We start from the raw sequence: 13,610 nt of genomic DNA on the forward strand, positions 1-13,610 counted from the left end.
ATAGACTCATTGATGTCACCAACAAGGTGTTCAGATGAAAGATAACATAAATGCTTAATATTTATGGCGGGTTGCTTTTAGTCGTTCCAGGCCCAATGCTGGTCCCCAAAGCCATTATTTTCAAAGACGACAGTGTGATGTGTCTTTACTTCTTTCCCTCAGCCTCTGATGTACTTATTTTTAGTGCTCTTGATCCACTGATTTACAAGCATGCCATGTGGGTGGCAGTGTGTGCATGTGTGTTATTACTCACTGCAAAACCCTGGCTAAATCTCATTTACTGTGCCCCAATGTAATAACAAGGGGAAACGGCACCCAGTCTCTCTAAATGGCACACTGACTCAGGCCATATATCCATTTTTTAATCTACCCTCTCCAGGCATAACATTAATGATCGAGCTTAAAATGTGTCCTTTTTCTGAGGAGAAGATTACTTTAAACATAGGGAGTTAGTGGGCAGACAAGTGTCTCAGAGAAGAAGGAGAGAGAGGGGAAAAGAGAGAGAAGCCATAACCACTTTCCCATTAAGCTATTGATTTTCTCCATCTCAAGGACACGCTTCAATCCCAGGCCCATGTGTGGACTGTCTGTCAGGAATCTATTGCTCAGCTTTACACCCAAGAGTTGTGTGCCTTGGTTGCCTGTATTTGGCCTGGCTGTAAATCTGACCTCACTCCTTATGAGGAAGAGGGATGGGCAAATTGAGACGAGGTCAAAGGGCAGGTGGTTGTGACGAGTGTCCCGTGTTGATGTGGCAGTTGTCAGAAAGTCAGGCAAGTGGTTGTAATTGGTTGAGTGGCCGCGGACATAATCACAGCGGCGATCAAATAAAAACACAAACATTCAACTCCAGTAAACACAGCCAGACACATAAAAACACGCTTACACACAAAGTCAAAGGATACATGTTTAACACATACACTAATGGGAATAGGAAAAAGGGCACCACATCAATGAATTCCACTAAAATCCCTGTTGAAATCGCTTAGTGAAATCCTCGGTGACAGCTATTGATTTTCTGGTAGCCTAGTTAATTGGACTCACTACCCTCTAAAAAGTGTGTGGTCCTATATCCTTTTTCTTTGTTCAGCAACACTTAATCATCTTTCCCCCAGCTATAGATTTCTCTTCGACTGTGTTTGAATCCATAGACATCAGGCCTGTGAGAACTGAGGGGAGAGGTAGGCAAAAGTTCACAAGGATCAATAAGTGCTTTATGGTCCAGATCAGATGTGCATGGTAGCCCCTTAAAAAACACAACTACCACCACTAAACGGGAAACAGGAAGGGGAAACACAACAGCTCTTCATCAATGAGAAATATGGAGCCAATGAAAAGCTGGGCTCACACAGTTGCCTGTTCCCCGCCTTAACATCTCAATTAGCACCCACAATCGAAAGGACACAAGGCCTTGTTAAAGTTTAAGACAGGAGTCCTCCCTAAGGCCATCCAGACACTGACACTTGCCCATTTGCTGCATGCTGTTAATCCTCTTAGCTCTTACCTTGAGATGAAGTCAGACATCACACCAGCTTCTTTTTGATTGTTTTGTCAATTTAAGGTCCTGCCTAATTAGGTTACACTCCTACTGCAGTTTAATTTTAGCAAACAACTGGCTTGCAGCACAATCAACAACGCATTACTGTAATCTTGGCGTAGCAGACATTCCTACATTTTGGTAAATCTAAAAGTTGCCAAAAAGACACTGTAAGCCACCTAGGAGAACAAAGTAGTAGCATCAGTTTAGACCTGCAACTGTGTGTGTGATGTTGCAATGTACAGGCAAATACATCTGTAGCTGCCTAATTCGCCAAGAACAAAGGATTTCACTGACAGTAGAGTTTGCAGTTGAAATATTCAGCAGCACATATGGTGTCTACAGACTGTGGTTTATTTCTTGTTGGCATCTGTATCCAACACCCCTGTCTTTCTCTTTGGACATATGCAGTTTGTCTCTCTGACAACAATGTGAACTCTGTACTTCCCCGTGGAAAGCTGCCTCACTTGACTGAAGTGTCTGATATATAATATAAAGCATAAACTAAACATGTAACACAATTACTTTACATACATGAAGCAATTTAGCATGTCCACAATTCAAAGAGAAATTGAACAATTATGTTTCAAATTGTTATTTTGCATTAGAGGCGGCGTGTGCTATTTTTATCTGAGGGAAAATGTATTTATATGAAAATATTCTTGAATGTGTTTGTTAGGGCTAAATGTGCTAATGTAGTCAACAGTTCAATGCTCATTGGCTGTATGAGTCAATGGAACTACAAAAGAGTGTCTTAACCCTTGTATGGTATTCAAGAACAATTATATGATAAATTATTTTTTCAAACCCACACTCAATGGCCTTGGCTCATTTTCAATGAGTTTGATTGTGTTGAATTGAAACCCAAAACGGCAGCGGGTCCACCAGACCCACGAACACTGGCTGAGTAACACAAATATGAACACCATACAAGGTTTAATGTGTAGGTGTTTGAATTAACCCACAAAGATTGATGTTGGCTGGCTTTCACCTTCAATAGTCAATACTATTATTATAGAGGGAGTTTTTAAGGAAAAAACTAATTATGTTAAGTTGCAACAGTCATCACAAGTAAACAAATAATTTCAGAAATATAGTAGATTAAGGGGAGGTAAAGAGTACCATTACATATAACTAGTTTAATATCTTATAACTGTATTCAGATGTTGCTTTCTGCCTTTGTTTATGTAAATGGTTGTATTATGTTAGCCACGTTGTTGTGTATCAAGGGTCTAATAATTAACCTGTTTTCCCTTTAGTATAAAGCATTATTGTAGAAGGCTACACATTTTCGAGCCATTATATTATGTAAACTCTTTAATAAGCAAGTACATGATAAAGAAAAATCAGTGGGCAATCAATATGATGCCACCTCATCAACAGTTCTCCGTGCGCTGTTCTCAGTAATGCTGACATAATGTTTCTGCATTTCTGCTGACTCTAGAATCTGGCTCCATACTCCATAGCAGCATGATTATATATTCTACCATTGTGACATGGTTATGGTCAAACGAAATTGACCTTAAGGGTCCACCTAATACTGCAACTGTATTTCATCAATTAATAACCCCAATCAATTCAACAAAATGATGCAATAATAGAACAGACTGTGCTTAAGGTACCATGAAAATATCACTGTGTGTAGTCCATTAATATGGAGTCGAGTGCCAGGAGACTGGCTTACACGTGACACACATGATTCACCTAATGCTGTTTGCGACTTATCAGCTAGCAAAGGGTGTGTGTGTGTGTGTGTGTGTGTGTGTGTGTGTGTGTGTGTGTGTGTGTGTGTGTGTGTGTGTGTGTGTGTGTGTGTGTGTGTGTGTGTGAGACTGTGTGAGACTGTGTTCCTCAATTATCCAGGCAGATGAAAGTAACAAACAAAACAATAGATACAGCGCCTCGCTAAATTGGCTTTAATGGGAGAGATAGACACCGGGGGAGGGATGGATGGGCGGGAATGGAGAAAAAACAGAATGAGGAGAGGGGACTATTGTCAAAGAGGGATTGAGTTCTGATTTGATTCTTGTGGACAGGTAATTTCAAAATGACATATTTTCTTTCATCCTTTGTTATTGTTTGTACACTGCTGCATTTTTGAAAGGCATAAATACTTTAAGGGATTTAAGAGCTTTTTAATGGATAAAAATGTTTCTCAGCAACATAACAATTATTTGTTCTTCTCTAACATAATACCTTAAACAAGATTGCATCTATGGCAAGAAAGACTGACTTCTTAATTTATAAACCACCTGTTTGTTACAATGTATAAGACAATGCATAACACATAACCAGTGCTTGCAAAACCTAAAAAAATAAATCTACTGAGACTTTTTTAATTTGTTATCAACAAGGTCTCTCCAACAGTGCGTACTGCTTACAGGAGATAGCCACAGCCTTGCATCCTGCTTACTCAGCTTGAAGATATTACTACGATAAACGCCAGTAATGAATGCGGAAGCTTTACAACATTGAATGGTGTAACAAACTCACTCCAGCACTTTATGACAACGTTTGGCGTTGTTTAGCAACAGGATTAATGCAGTAAGCGATTTGATGTAATGGTTCCATAAGTTAGAAGCTCAAAAGCTCCCTGTGGGGTTATCTTGTAAACAAAGAATATGTTGTGTTTCCATTCACTGTAACTTACCAGAATGCCTTGTGTGTATCCGTGAGATTAAAATAAATGTGTTGAGTGGATATTTATATCCTGCATTGTTTACTGCTATGTTTACTAGCGTTGACGTTCCCTGCTTTTGCTAGCACGTTGCAAGATATCTTGGCATGTTATCGGCACCTTTAAATCAGTAGAACAGTGTAAGGCCAACAGTAGGAATGTGTATTGCTTAACCTGCAAACACATGTGAACTAGAAACATCAAATGGGTACCCAGTCATAAAAAGGCTATGTAGTACTATTAGAGGTCAGTAACTCCACAGGGACCCTTAAATGTAGTCAACAACCTCATTTCCTGAAAGTATAATAAAGCATGAATTGCTTTTTCTCACTCAATAATAGCACATTATATTTATGGACCATGCACTCTTGTAGTCTACTTAAAAATCCATAGCTATACATATTCAGAGGTTGCATCCAGAGGCTAAGGCAACACAACATAACACATTTCCCAGCACTAAACACAACTCTAAAACATTTCTCTTGACTGCTCTTGTGCGTCCTCACACCCTATGTACTGGGGAAAGCATGCAGTCACATTCAGCAGTGAGCCGATATGCACTTCAGGTGGGACTGAGACACGTGACGGCCCTGAGTCTGGTCTGCCAAAGGGATAAACTCAGGTCTCCTGGAATGTGACACAGAAGCCACACAGTGACAGATAAAAAAAAATAACAGATAACAAATGGATGAGAGGCAAAAGTGGCAGAAGAGTGAGCAGGTGGTGTCAAAGGTTTGTGTTAGAGCCAAGACACTGATCCAAACTGCAGGGCACCAGGCTTCCAGGCAATTATGGTGCGTTTGTAAGTCACTGACCACACTGGGAAGATAATGTAAGTGCTAGCGTGTTTTTGATGTGTGTGTGTGTGTGTGTGTGTGTGTGTGTGTGTGTGTGTGTGTGTGTGTGTGTGTGTGTGTGTGTGTGTGTGTGTGTGTGTGTGTGTGTGTGTGTGTGTGTGTTGCACTGCTCTTCATGAAAGCAGCTTAACTTGCCAAAAGGGTTGCAGCAGAATGGTTGATGAAAGCACAGCACAAAGGTGAGAGATACTGAATTAATCCTCACAATATACTGCAATACATTAAACTGTGACTTCTTGTGCCACAGCAGCTTTGTGTACAGTGCACTAACCAGTCTCAGACAGCAGCTTGATGGACTCCAGCACACGCTCAGTGTAGACCCCCGGTTCGTAGTTTTCCATCTCAGCGTTAATGATGTGGACCACACGGGCAGCTCGGCCCCGGATGGCCCCAGCAGTTCGGTCAAGAGTGTCCACATCTCCCTCTTGCAGGGCAATTACGCATTTGTTGACATCCTCAAGGATGTGGTTCTCTTGAGAGAGGGACACAAGAACAAAAGTGAATAGAATTGGAGGAACCCAAGGCTCTCTCTGGTTGAGAGAAATACTGTTTTATTTCATTGAAGGTCCTTTTATCCAGAACTTAGTCTTATACAAACAAATTGTGGTTTTCGTGATGATTGTACATTGTTGAAGGTGATGATTCATTTCTCTCCCTAAATGTTGATAAACTATACACAATATAATAATTCAAAAAATTCACTTTATCTAACCTTCTTCTTGAAAAGATGCAAATACTTTTACCATCTAACTGTCCAATCAATCCAAAATGTGCCTCTCTGATCTCAATGAACTTGAAGTAGTGCCGTGACAAACTGTCAAATAATTAAAATGTCCTTGTTGTTATTCTCTAGCATACGGAACCAGAGCTAATTCTACGAAATGGGAAAACAAATGGGAGATTTTAGGCCAAATGTGTAGAACAAAATGCAAAAAGACCAAACAACACAAACCACAGCGGAAAAAAAAACATGCACTGTTTGTTGTCAGGTTGTTTTTCTTCCTGATTTGTATGATAGTTGCTCAATTGTTTTGCTCTGTGTGCTTTTCTAATTTGCTATTATCCAAATTGTGATTTTGTTTTCACATCAAGCTGCCAAAGAGAAATCCCTTCAACTTGTTACTGAACAAAACTGTAACTGTGAGTGGAAATGTAGTGGCATGTGGGTTGTTTCAATCAATTAGCCATTCATTGAAAAATCCCTTTTCTATTTTGCCTCATACCTGAAACAGAGAGGAAGTCATCCACAGAGGTGATGTCATCCACAGCCTCGGTCAGGATGCGCACCTGCTTCTCCCACTGATCCTTGAAGACGTCCATGTTGTCCTGGGCCACCTTGCTTCCGGGGCGGGCAGCCAGAGTGAGGGCAGCGTTGATAACCTGACAAAAAGGAAGGGCCAACATTATTAAACAAGGTGCACTACTACTAAGTATATTCGTCTAATTTCTAGTCAGAGTATGTCTTTACACTTGATATAAAACCTGATAACTTAAGAAGGAACAAGGCAGGGAGATATATGGTCTTGTTTTTAAACACAGACTCTTAAAAACACCTTACTTTCAGTTGTATCTCAGATAAAATGTTTTATTTTACATTTTTATTCGAAAATCACCAACTAACATCACAAAGTAGACAACTTTTGAGCATTTGTGGCTAACTTTGTAACACAATATTTCCTGATTCTCATCAAATATAGTTCAAAAATAAGTTTTCCCAGTTAATTACAAGATCTGATTTAAATAAATATCCCATCCTATTTCAGGAAATCTTACCAACAAAATGTTTGACTTGTTCTATTGGCCGATTAGTTTGACTTAATCCAAGCGAGAACACCTTGTTTTCATTATTTGTTTACTTGTTTTTGGAGGAGCATCTTTTCAAGTGTGTACAGAATTTCACTAAATAAATACAATTGTAATCTTTAAAACAGCTTGACACTGATTTTTCATATTGGATATGTTTGGGAATACTTTCAGCAGTCATTGAGTTGTTCTAAAAAGCATTTTGGACAGCAGGCGGAATATGTCAGAATTACTCACATAAACTAAACCTTAAACCTTATCTTAATGAAGAAATGATTCCATTGAAAGGGAAAACAAAGGTCTGTGTGATAAGAGAATGATCTTTATCTGATTTTGGCTTTACATATTTGATTGCTGGTTGGTCTTTTCGTGGGACTTAGAGACACAAATACGTGATATCAACAGATGTATACTGTAACACACATTGCCCTCTACATATGTTATTTTTAAAAGATAGCACAAATGTGTGTTGTCCAGAAAACCCATTGATGTAATAAAATATGTAAAATGTCTTACAGTTTCAAGAGAACAAGGTTATCTTTTCCAAAACGGATCTTGACTTCAAGAGCCTGATCTATGTAAGATATAACATTTGGCTTCGAGCCAAAACAGATCAACACATCACAGAATTTTAAGATGATGGAGAAAAAAGAAGGAAGATTGAGTTCCTATGTCTTACAGTATCATATAAGATAAACAGCTTGCCTCAAATAAACTGACTCTTAATACTGGCGCGATAATCATATCAATATAAGTAAACCACCATGTTGCTTCTGGTGTAATTTAATAACATTCAAATATCCTTCCTGTTATTTACTTGCTTTTCAGATATAACTTTAGTCAAAGTAATCTGATGTTGGAGAAGAGACACTGTGATCTGGGTATGGCAACCACTTTGGTTGTTTGTTTTTCTGTGTGTGTGTGTGTGTGTGTGTCTGTTTTTTGTGTGAAGATAAGCGACCAGGGTTAACTTTACTCAGAGCAGATGGAAATATTTTCTCTTTGTTCCACCCCCTCTTTGTTCATCTCCTTCCCCAGCCACTAAGTCTGTGTCTGTTATGGTTTTTAATCTGTCTGTGTTGAGCATTGCCAAGAGGTATCAGGAGACAGTTCCTCCCAAAGTTTACTAAGTAAGTGGGTCTCAGCAGGTGTGCATGGCGGGCCTGCACATTAGGGCCTGAATCTTATATTCTGTCTGCCTTCTCTCTTCTTCTTTTCTTTCTTCTTCTTCTCTCCCTCTCTTCTCTATAACTCTGTTGGGTCCCACGTGAATGAGGCCTACCGTTAACCTTGGAAACAATCGATTGATTTTAACATCCTCCTTTGCTGGCATCCTTAGAACAAAGTGCTACAAAGTCCACCCACAGATTACTCAAAGCTCTTCCTCACATTCTTCCAACCAGGATTCTTACTCTGTCCTTCTAGCTGTTTCAATAGAAGAGTTTTGACTATTGTTTGTGTAAAGAGTGTTGTTTTATGGAATGACATTTTTTAAATCCTCACCTGTGGACACAGGCTGTCAATTTGGGTGGCAGCCATTCGAACCAACTTCACACCCTCTTCATTGTTGGAGATGGAGCAAGCAAGGTTGGCCACCTGAATAAAGAAAGCAAAAGAAAAACAACAACAAAGGGATTATAACGAAGTGCTTTTCACCTAAAGTTTAACTCAAAATTGTTTTCCTGAAGCTCTCCCATTCGCATACTTGTAGACACCCCACTGAAGTTTGAAATGAAGTGGATGTCTCTTAAAGTTTATCTGTGCTTCAAAATGTGGTCTTTGTGCTACTATCCATTCTAAGTAGCTCGGCAAGGAAACACTGAGGACACAGAAATAGGATATTGCACTCAAAAGCCTTTGGTAGGACTTTAACTACATTTTTAATGCATTTTTACAGTGGGTTTTGCGTCCAATTACTTGCAATACAATTCCATTAAGATGAAATCTCTTCACAGACAGTATGGAGAGAGGGTACAATTATAGCAGCAAATAAGTCTGACATACACTGAACAAAAATATAAACGCAACACTTTTGTTTTTGCTCCCATTTTTCATCAGATGAACTCAAAGATCTAAAAAAAATTCTACATACACAAAATAACCATTTCTCTCAAATATTGTTCACAAATCTGAAAAAATCTGTGATAGTGAGCACTTCTCCTTTGCCGAGATAATCCATCCCACCCCACAGGTGTGGCATATCAAGATGCTGATTAGACAGCATGATTATTGCACAGGTGTGCCTTAGGCTGGCACAATGAAAGGCTACTCTGAAACGTACAGTTTTGCTTTATTGGGGGGGTCTGGGGGGGTCCGAAAACCAGTCAGTATCTGGTGTGAGGGTTAGGATTAGGGTTAGGGTTAGGGTTAGGGTTAGGGTAATGTTGTGAATCGAGTGGCCCATGGTGGTCCACCATGGGCCACTCGATTCACAACATTACCCTAACCCTAACCCTAACCCTAACCCTAATCCTAACCCTCACACCAGATACTGACTGGTTTTCGGACCNACACATAATTGTATTAGGTTAGTTGAAAGCAATTATATTCAATTCAATTCAAATTCAAAACCTTTATTTCTCCAGGTGAAAGAAATCCCATTGAGATCAATGATCTCTTTTCAAGGGAGACCTGCAGCAGTAGGTTACAAATTAAGTTTGAATAAAAAAGAATATGTTCAACTTGATACTATTGCTTTCAACAATACATTTATGTGGAACAGGAACATACCTGTTGACGTTAAAATCACAGTAGTGAGTTCAATAATTTGTAGTTTATAATTTGCGGCAGGGAGCATTATTGTGTTCCACCCACAGTGATCAAGACAATTTGAAAAAACTGCCAAGTTGTAGAACACCCATGTCTAATTTTGATTTAATGAGCCGGAATGGGCTAGGAAATAGGTCTATTCATATGAAATGGATCAGCAGACACCCTGCAAAGCCATGTACGCACAGAGTGGGCCATCATTTTCCATTTTTATCTTATCTTTCATTGATGGAGAGACATTGGCGAGCCATCTTTTGTCTATTAAAATATATCATCCATAGAGCTACTGTAATGGGCGGTGAGGAGAGCACATAGAATTCTCAGGCAGCTTATTTCAAAGTCAAAATGTATCCTTTGTGACCACTGATGGATATTTGATATATCAGAGAGATCTAAAACTCAATGCTGAAAATGACCAGCTCAAGGGTAGATAAATGAAAGCACTGGCAGACAAAATCAAACTGCAGAAATGGTCATCATTTAGCCTACTGTGTCACTACTTTATTAACCTTTACAAAACAAAAACAATTAAGAGTTCCTCAGAAGGAATTTCAACATATTTCCTTTCCAAATTGAAACATTCCTCCGTGCAAGGTCTGCCCAGATCCATGTTATTAGTTTTATAGATTTGACCGAGAGGGTTGCACTGATTCTCTGAAGGCTTAGATTGATTGGGGATATTGACTACTGTTCTAGGTCCTCACTCAACCTGTTCACCATCAGAATTGCTAATTCACCAATCCAGGGGTGTAACTCTTTTTCCTGTGCCTCATCAATTCAACAACCTCTTTATAAAAGGGTAAATTAAACCACGTCCCACAGCCATTTTAGTTCACCGACAGCAGGTTAATGGCTCATCAAGAGTCTGTTCTCTCTCCTGGAACTGATCTTCTTATTCTCCTGTCTGTTGGACCTTACAGCGCTCTATTGATGACATTGTGCTGTGAGCACACATCTATGAGTGTGCCTGCTCACAAGTTTTTTTTTACGTTTGTGTGCACTTGCATACGCATTCTTGTTTAAAATGTACAGTTACACAATGCCAGCTGGCACGCTGACGTGTGTGGTTGAAGTAAGAGAAAGACAGAGAGACCTTAGAGAGTGGAAAGCCACAAACAAAAAGGAGTCTGTTTTCTGACTTCATCATTACTGAACTGGTGGCTGTGGGAGGTCTGGGATTATCACAGGCTGGAGAAGCAATAATGAATGACATCTCCCAGAAGAAATAAACTGGCCAGAGGCAGCTGATGGACCAGGGGAATTGATTTCAGCACACAGGTGAAACAGAAACAATACAAATAGAGATCACTGCATCCTGCAAGCCACAGCCATACCATTGTTGTTGCTTAGATTACTGTACTGTGCTTTAAAAAGGTTTTCATTTGTAACATACTAACATTTAACTGTAGTGGAGGGAGCGGATACAAAACTCAAAACTGAATTCTGAACAATCTCAAATATTAAAATAGTTTGACTTGCTGCACTGCGGCCCAGCTGTCAATCGCCATTGTTCGACTTCTTCCTCTCATTCTAAAATCCAAACGCTAGCTGTTGCCAGACTTTCTCATCTCTAGGAAATATTTTGCCCTGTGTCGGCATTGATTTGATACCATGGAGGTGCATCAGAGTGTGTAGTCGTTCCCAGATTAAAACACCAATATAGGCAACTGGGTGCAGATGGCTCAAGTCTTTTTACCCATCTTTGATGTTTAAGAACTAGCTACTGTTACTGATCGGCTGTTTCATTAATAATGCCTGACAAAGCAACAAAACAGATGAATGGCTGCCATAATTATTTTGTTAACACATTTGCAAGACACTATGTGTCACTGTATGTACATTTAATTATTACTTTTTACCTCAGTACGTGTATTAAAAAGTAGAACAAATCTCCTCTGTGATGGGATAGCAGAAACATGCACCGCTCCACTCCCACCAAGCTGGTTTGCATATACGGAAGTGAAATAAATCTCAAAGGAGCTGCTCCACAGCCCCATCTCCCCTTCCCTGAGGTAGAAAGCCCTAGTTTGAGTGTTCACTTACATCATCAAAGCACCCCTCTGTCTCATGTAATATTAACATGTGCTAAATCAGTGGCAAACAGCAGCAGCAATGTTTACACAGCATTAGCACAGGCTTGCGAAGCCACGAGAGGGGCTGTCTTTGTGTTCAAAGATGAGGAGGCTCTGGCACCCATGGGGTGGTCCGACAAGATTATAGTATATGGGTTGGCTGTTTTACAAGGTGACTAATTTAGGAACACTCTGTCCTTCACAGGAACAGCTTTGCAAATTATTTGACAAATTAATTCTGATTTTAAACTATTGAAATATATTTGTTGTGTTTAATGTTTGGAGTTGTTTATTATTTTTGGTTTTCTTGGAAAATAACACACGAATGAAACTAGTCATTTCAAAAAAGGTCATATGTAGAGCTTTTGAGAAGGACAGGTAGACAACGTCTGGGTGTAAGGAGACGACAGGCAGACACATTCATCTATAAGTGGTTTGACTTTTTGACACAGGCTTAAATCTAATAATCAGCTGTCACCGTGAAGTCAAACCAGCTGGAAATTAAGTTCATTAATCACACAGTGCTTCATTTAGTCCATTTCGCCACACACCTCTGAAGTATGTCTGTGTGAGGTGGAAAGAGAGAATGGAGGCTTCAGTTGGAAATAATGAAAGAAAGAGAGAAAATGTTTGGTCGTGCAGAAGAAAAGCTATCAATTCTCATTATGGAAAATAGATCATCACTCCTAATTAGAGCTCCAGCTTTTTGCCACAGTACAAATGCAGAATAACCCAAGCTGGCAATGGCAGGCACCACCCATTGCTGATTAATTAGTTGAAAGAATAAAAAAATACAAGGAACATGCAATTTTGCCCCAGATAGCCACTTAATAACTGTGAAAGAAGCAATGACTGTAACTTGTACTTTGCTTTATTCCTCTACAAAATGAGAGAATTGAATATTTGCTTTGGAAAAAAGCCAATTATTTTTATATTGTATGGACAAATATTAATATATGAGGATTTGAAATCTCTGGTGAAATATGTGGTAAGCATGTCACGTGACTTCACGTTGTGTCCCAAAGTTCAGAGCTGAAAGAGCGAACTGTGTCCTTATCAACAAAGCAATTTGAACGTATCAACTAACACACATTAGCATTTTTTCAATAATCATGAGACAATAGAGTAGATGGGTCGACAGGGATTTGTTCCTTGTCAAATGTGGAATGACAGATTTGGAGAGGAAGGGAATGTTGGCAGTAACAGAGAGACATAGCTTGAGCTTGGAGCACTATAGATAATTGGGATCTTCCTTTTTAGATGATTAAGACAGTGTTACAAATGTCCTATTTAAAAAAGCATGCAGGGAGTGGAGGTCATTAAGGTAAAAAAGTGATATCCATGATGAATTATAGAAAGTAAATGAGGTTCATGTTGCAGCTAGTCTTCTGAAAGCTCTAAAGCAGGGGTCGGCAACCCCTGGCACCGTATCCAGTGGCACACTAGGAATAAGTGCAATAAGTGTGCAAAAATATTTACATTTTATTTTTGGATCCTGAACGAGACCAGAGCGCATCTCCTCGTAACCTGCAGAACGAAGCCATGCACGCAACGCATCCCCGCTCTCTTTAACTCCAGTCGATTTGCTGCTGCTTTCCTCCGTCGTGAAACGACCAGGGGTGTATTGCTGCCGGAGCGTGCCCGTACTTCATAAATTGCAGTAGGCTACCCATAAGGAGCAGTACAAATGCCGCAGTTTTTGCGGGGCTTTAGTTGAAAGCCCAGTGGCGATCTGCTCATCGAAAATAATATGCTACACAGGGGCGGACTGGCCATCTGTGTGTTCTGGAGAATCACAGAACGGACGGTCGTCATTATTATTATGCCGTTTAAACCAATTATTTAAATGTGTTTAAACCGCATCATGTAAGTTGCGCTGACACGTGAAAGAGGTA

The 13,610-nt window shown here is 39.7% G+C and overlaps 1 protein-coding gene across 1 annotated transcript in view; it reads right to left on the bottom strand.

The window, feature by feature from the left end:
- LOC104942579 (catenin alpha-2) overlaps positions 1–13,610 on the bottom strand; it is an 85,126-nt gene that overhangs the window by 28,435 nt on the left and 43,081 nt on the right. Inside the window, exons 3-5 of the mRNA XM_010767825.1 lie at positions 8,378–8,470; positions 6,295–6,451; positions 5,343–5,543 (exon numbers count right to left, since the gene is read on the bottom strand). Of these exons, the coding sequence (XP_010766127.1) occupies positions 5,343–5,543; positions 6,295–6,451; positions 8,378–8,470 (451 nt within the window). The remainder of the gene's footprint in view (positions 1–5,342; positions 5,544–6,294; positions 6,452–8,377; positions 8,471–13,610) is intronic.

The sequence above is a fragment of the Notothenia coriiceps genome, unplaced genomic scaffold (genome assembly GCF_000735185.1).
Source record: "Notothenia coriiceps isolate Sejong01 unplaced genomic scaffold, NC01 NC01_scaffold00004795, whole genome shotgun sequence".
Taxonomy (NCBI): Eukaryota; Metazoa; Chordata; class Actinopteri; order Perciformes; family Nototheniidae; genus Notothenia; species Notothenia coriiceps.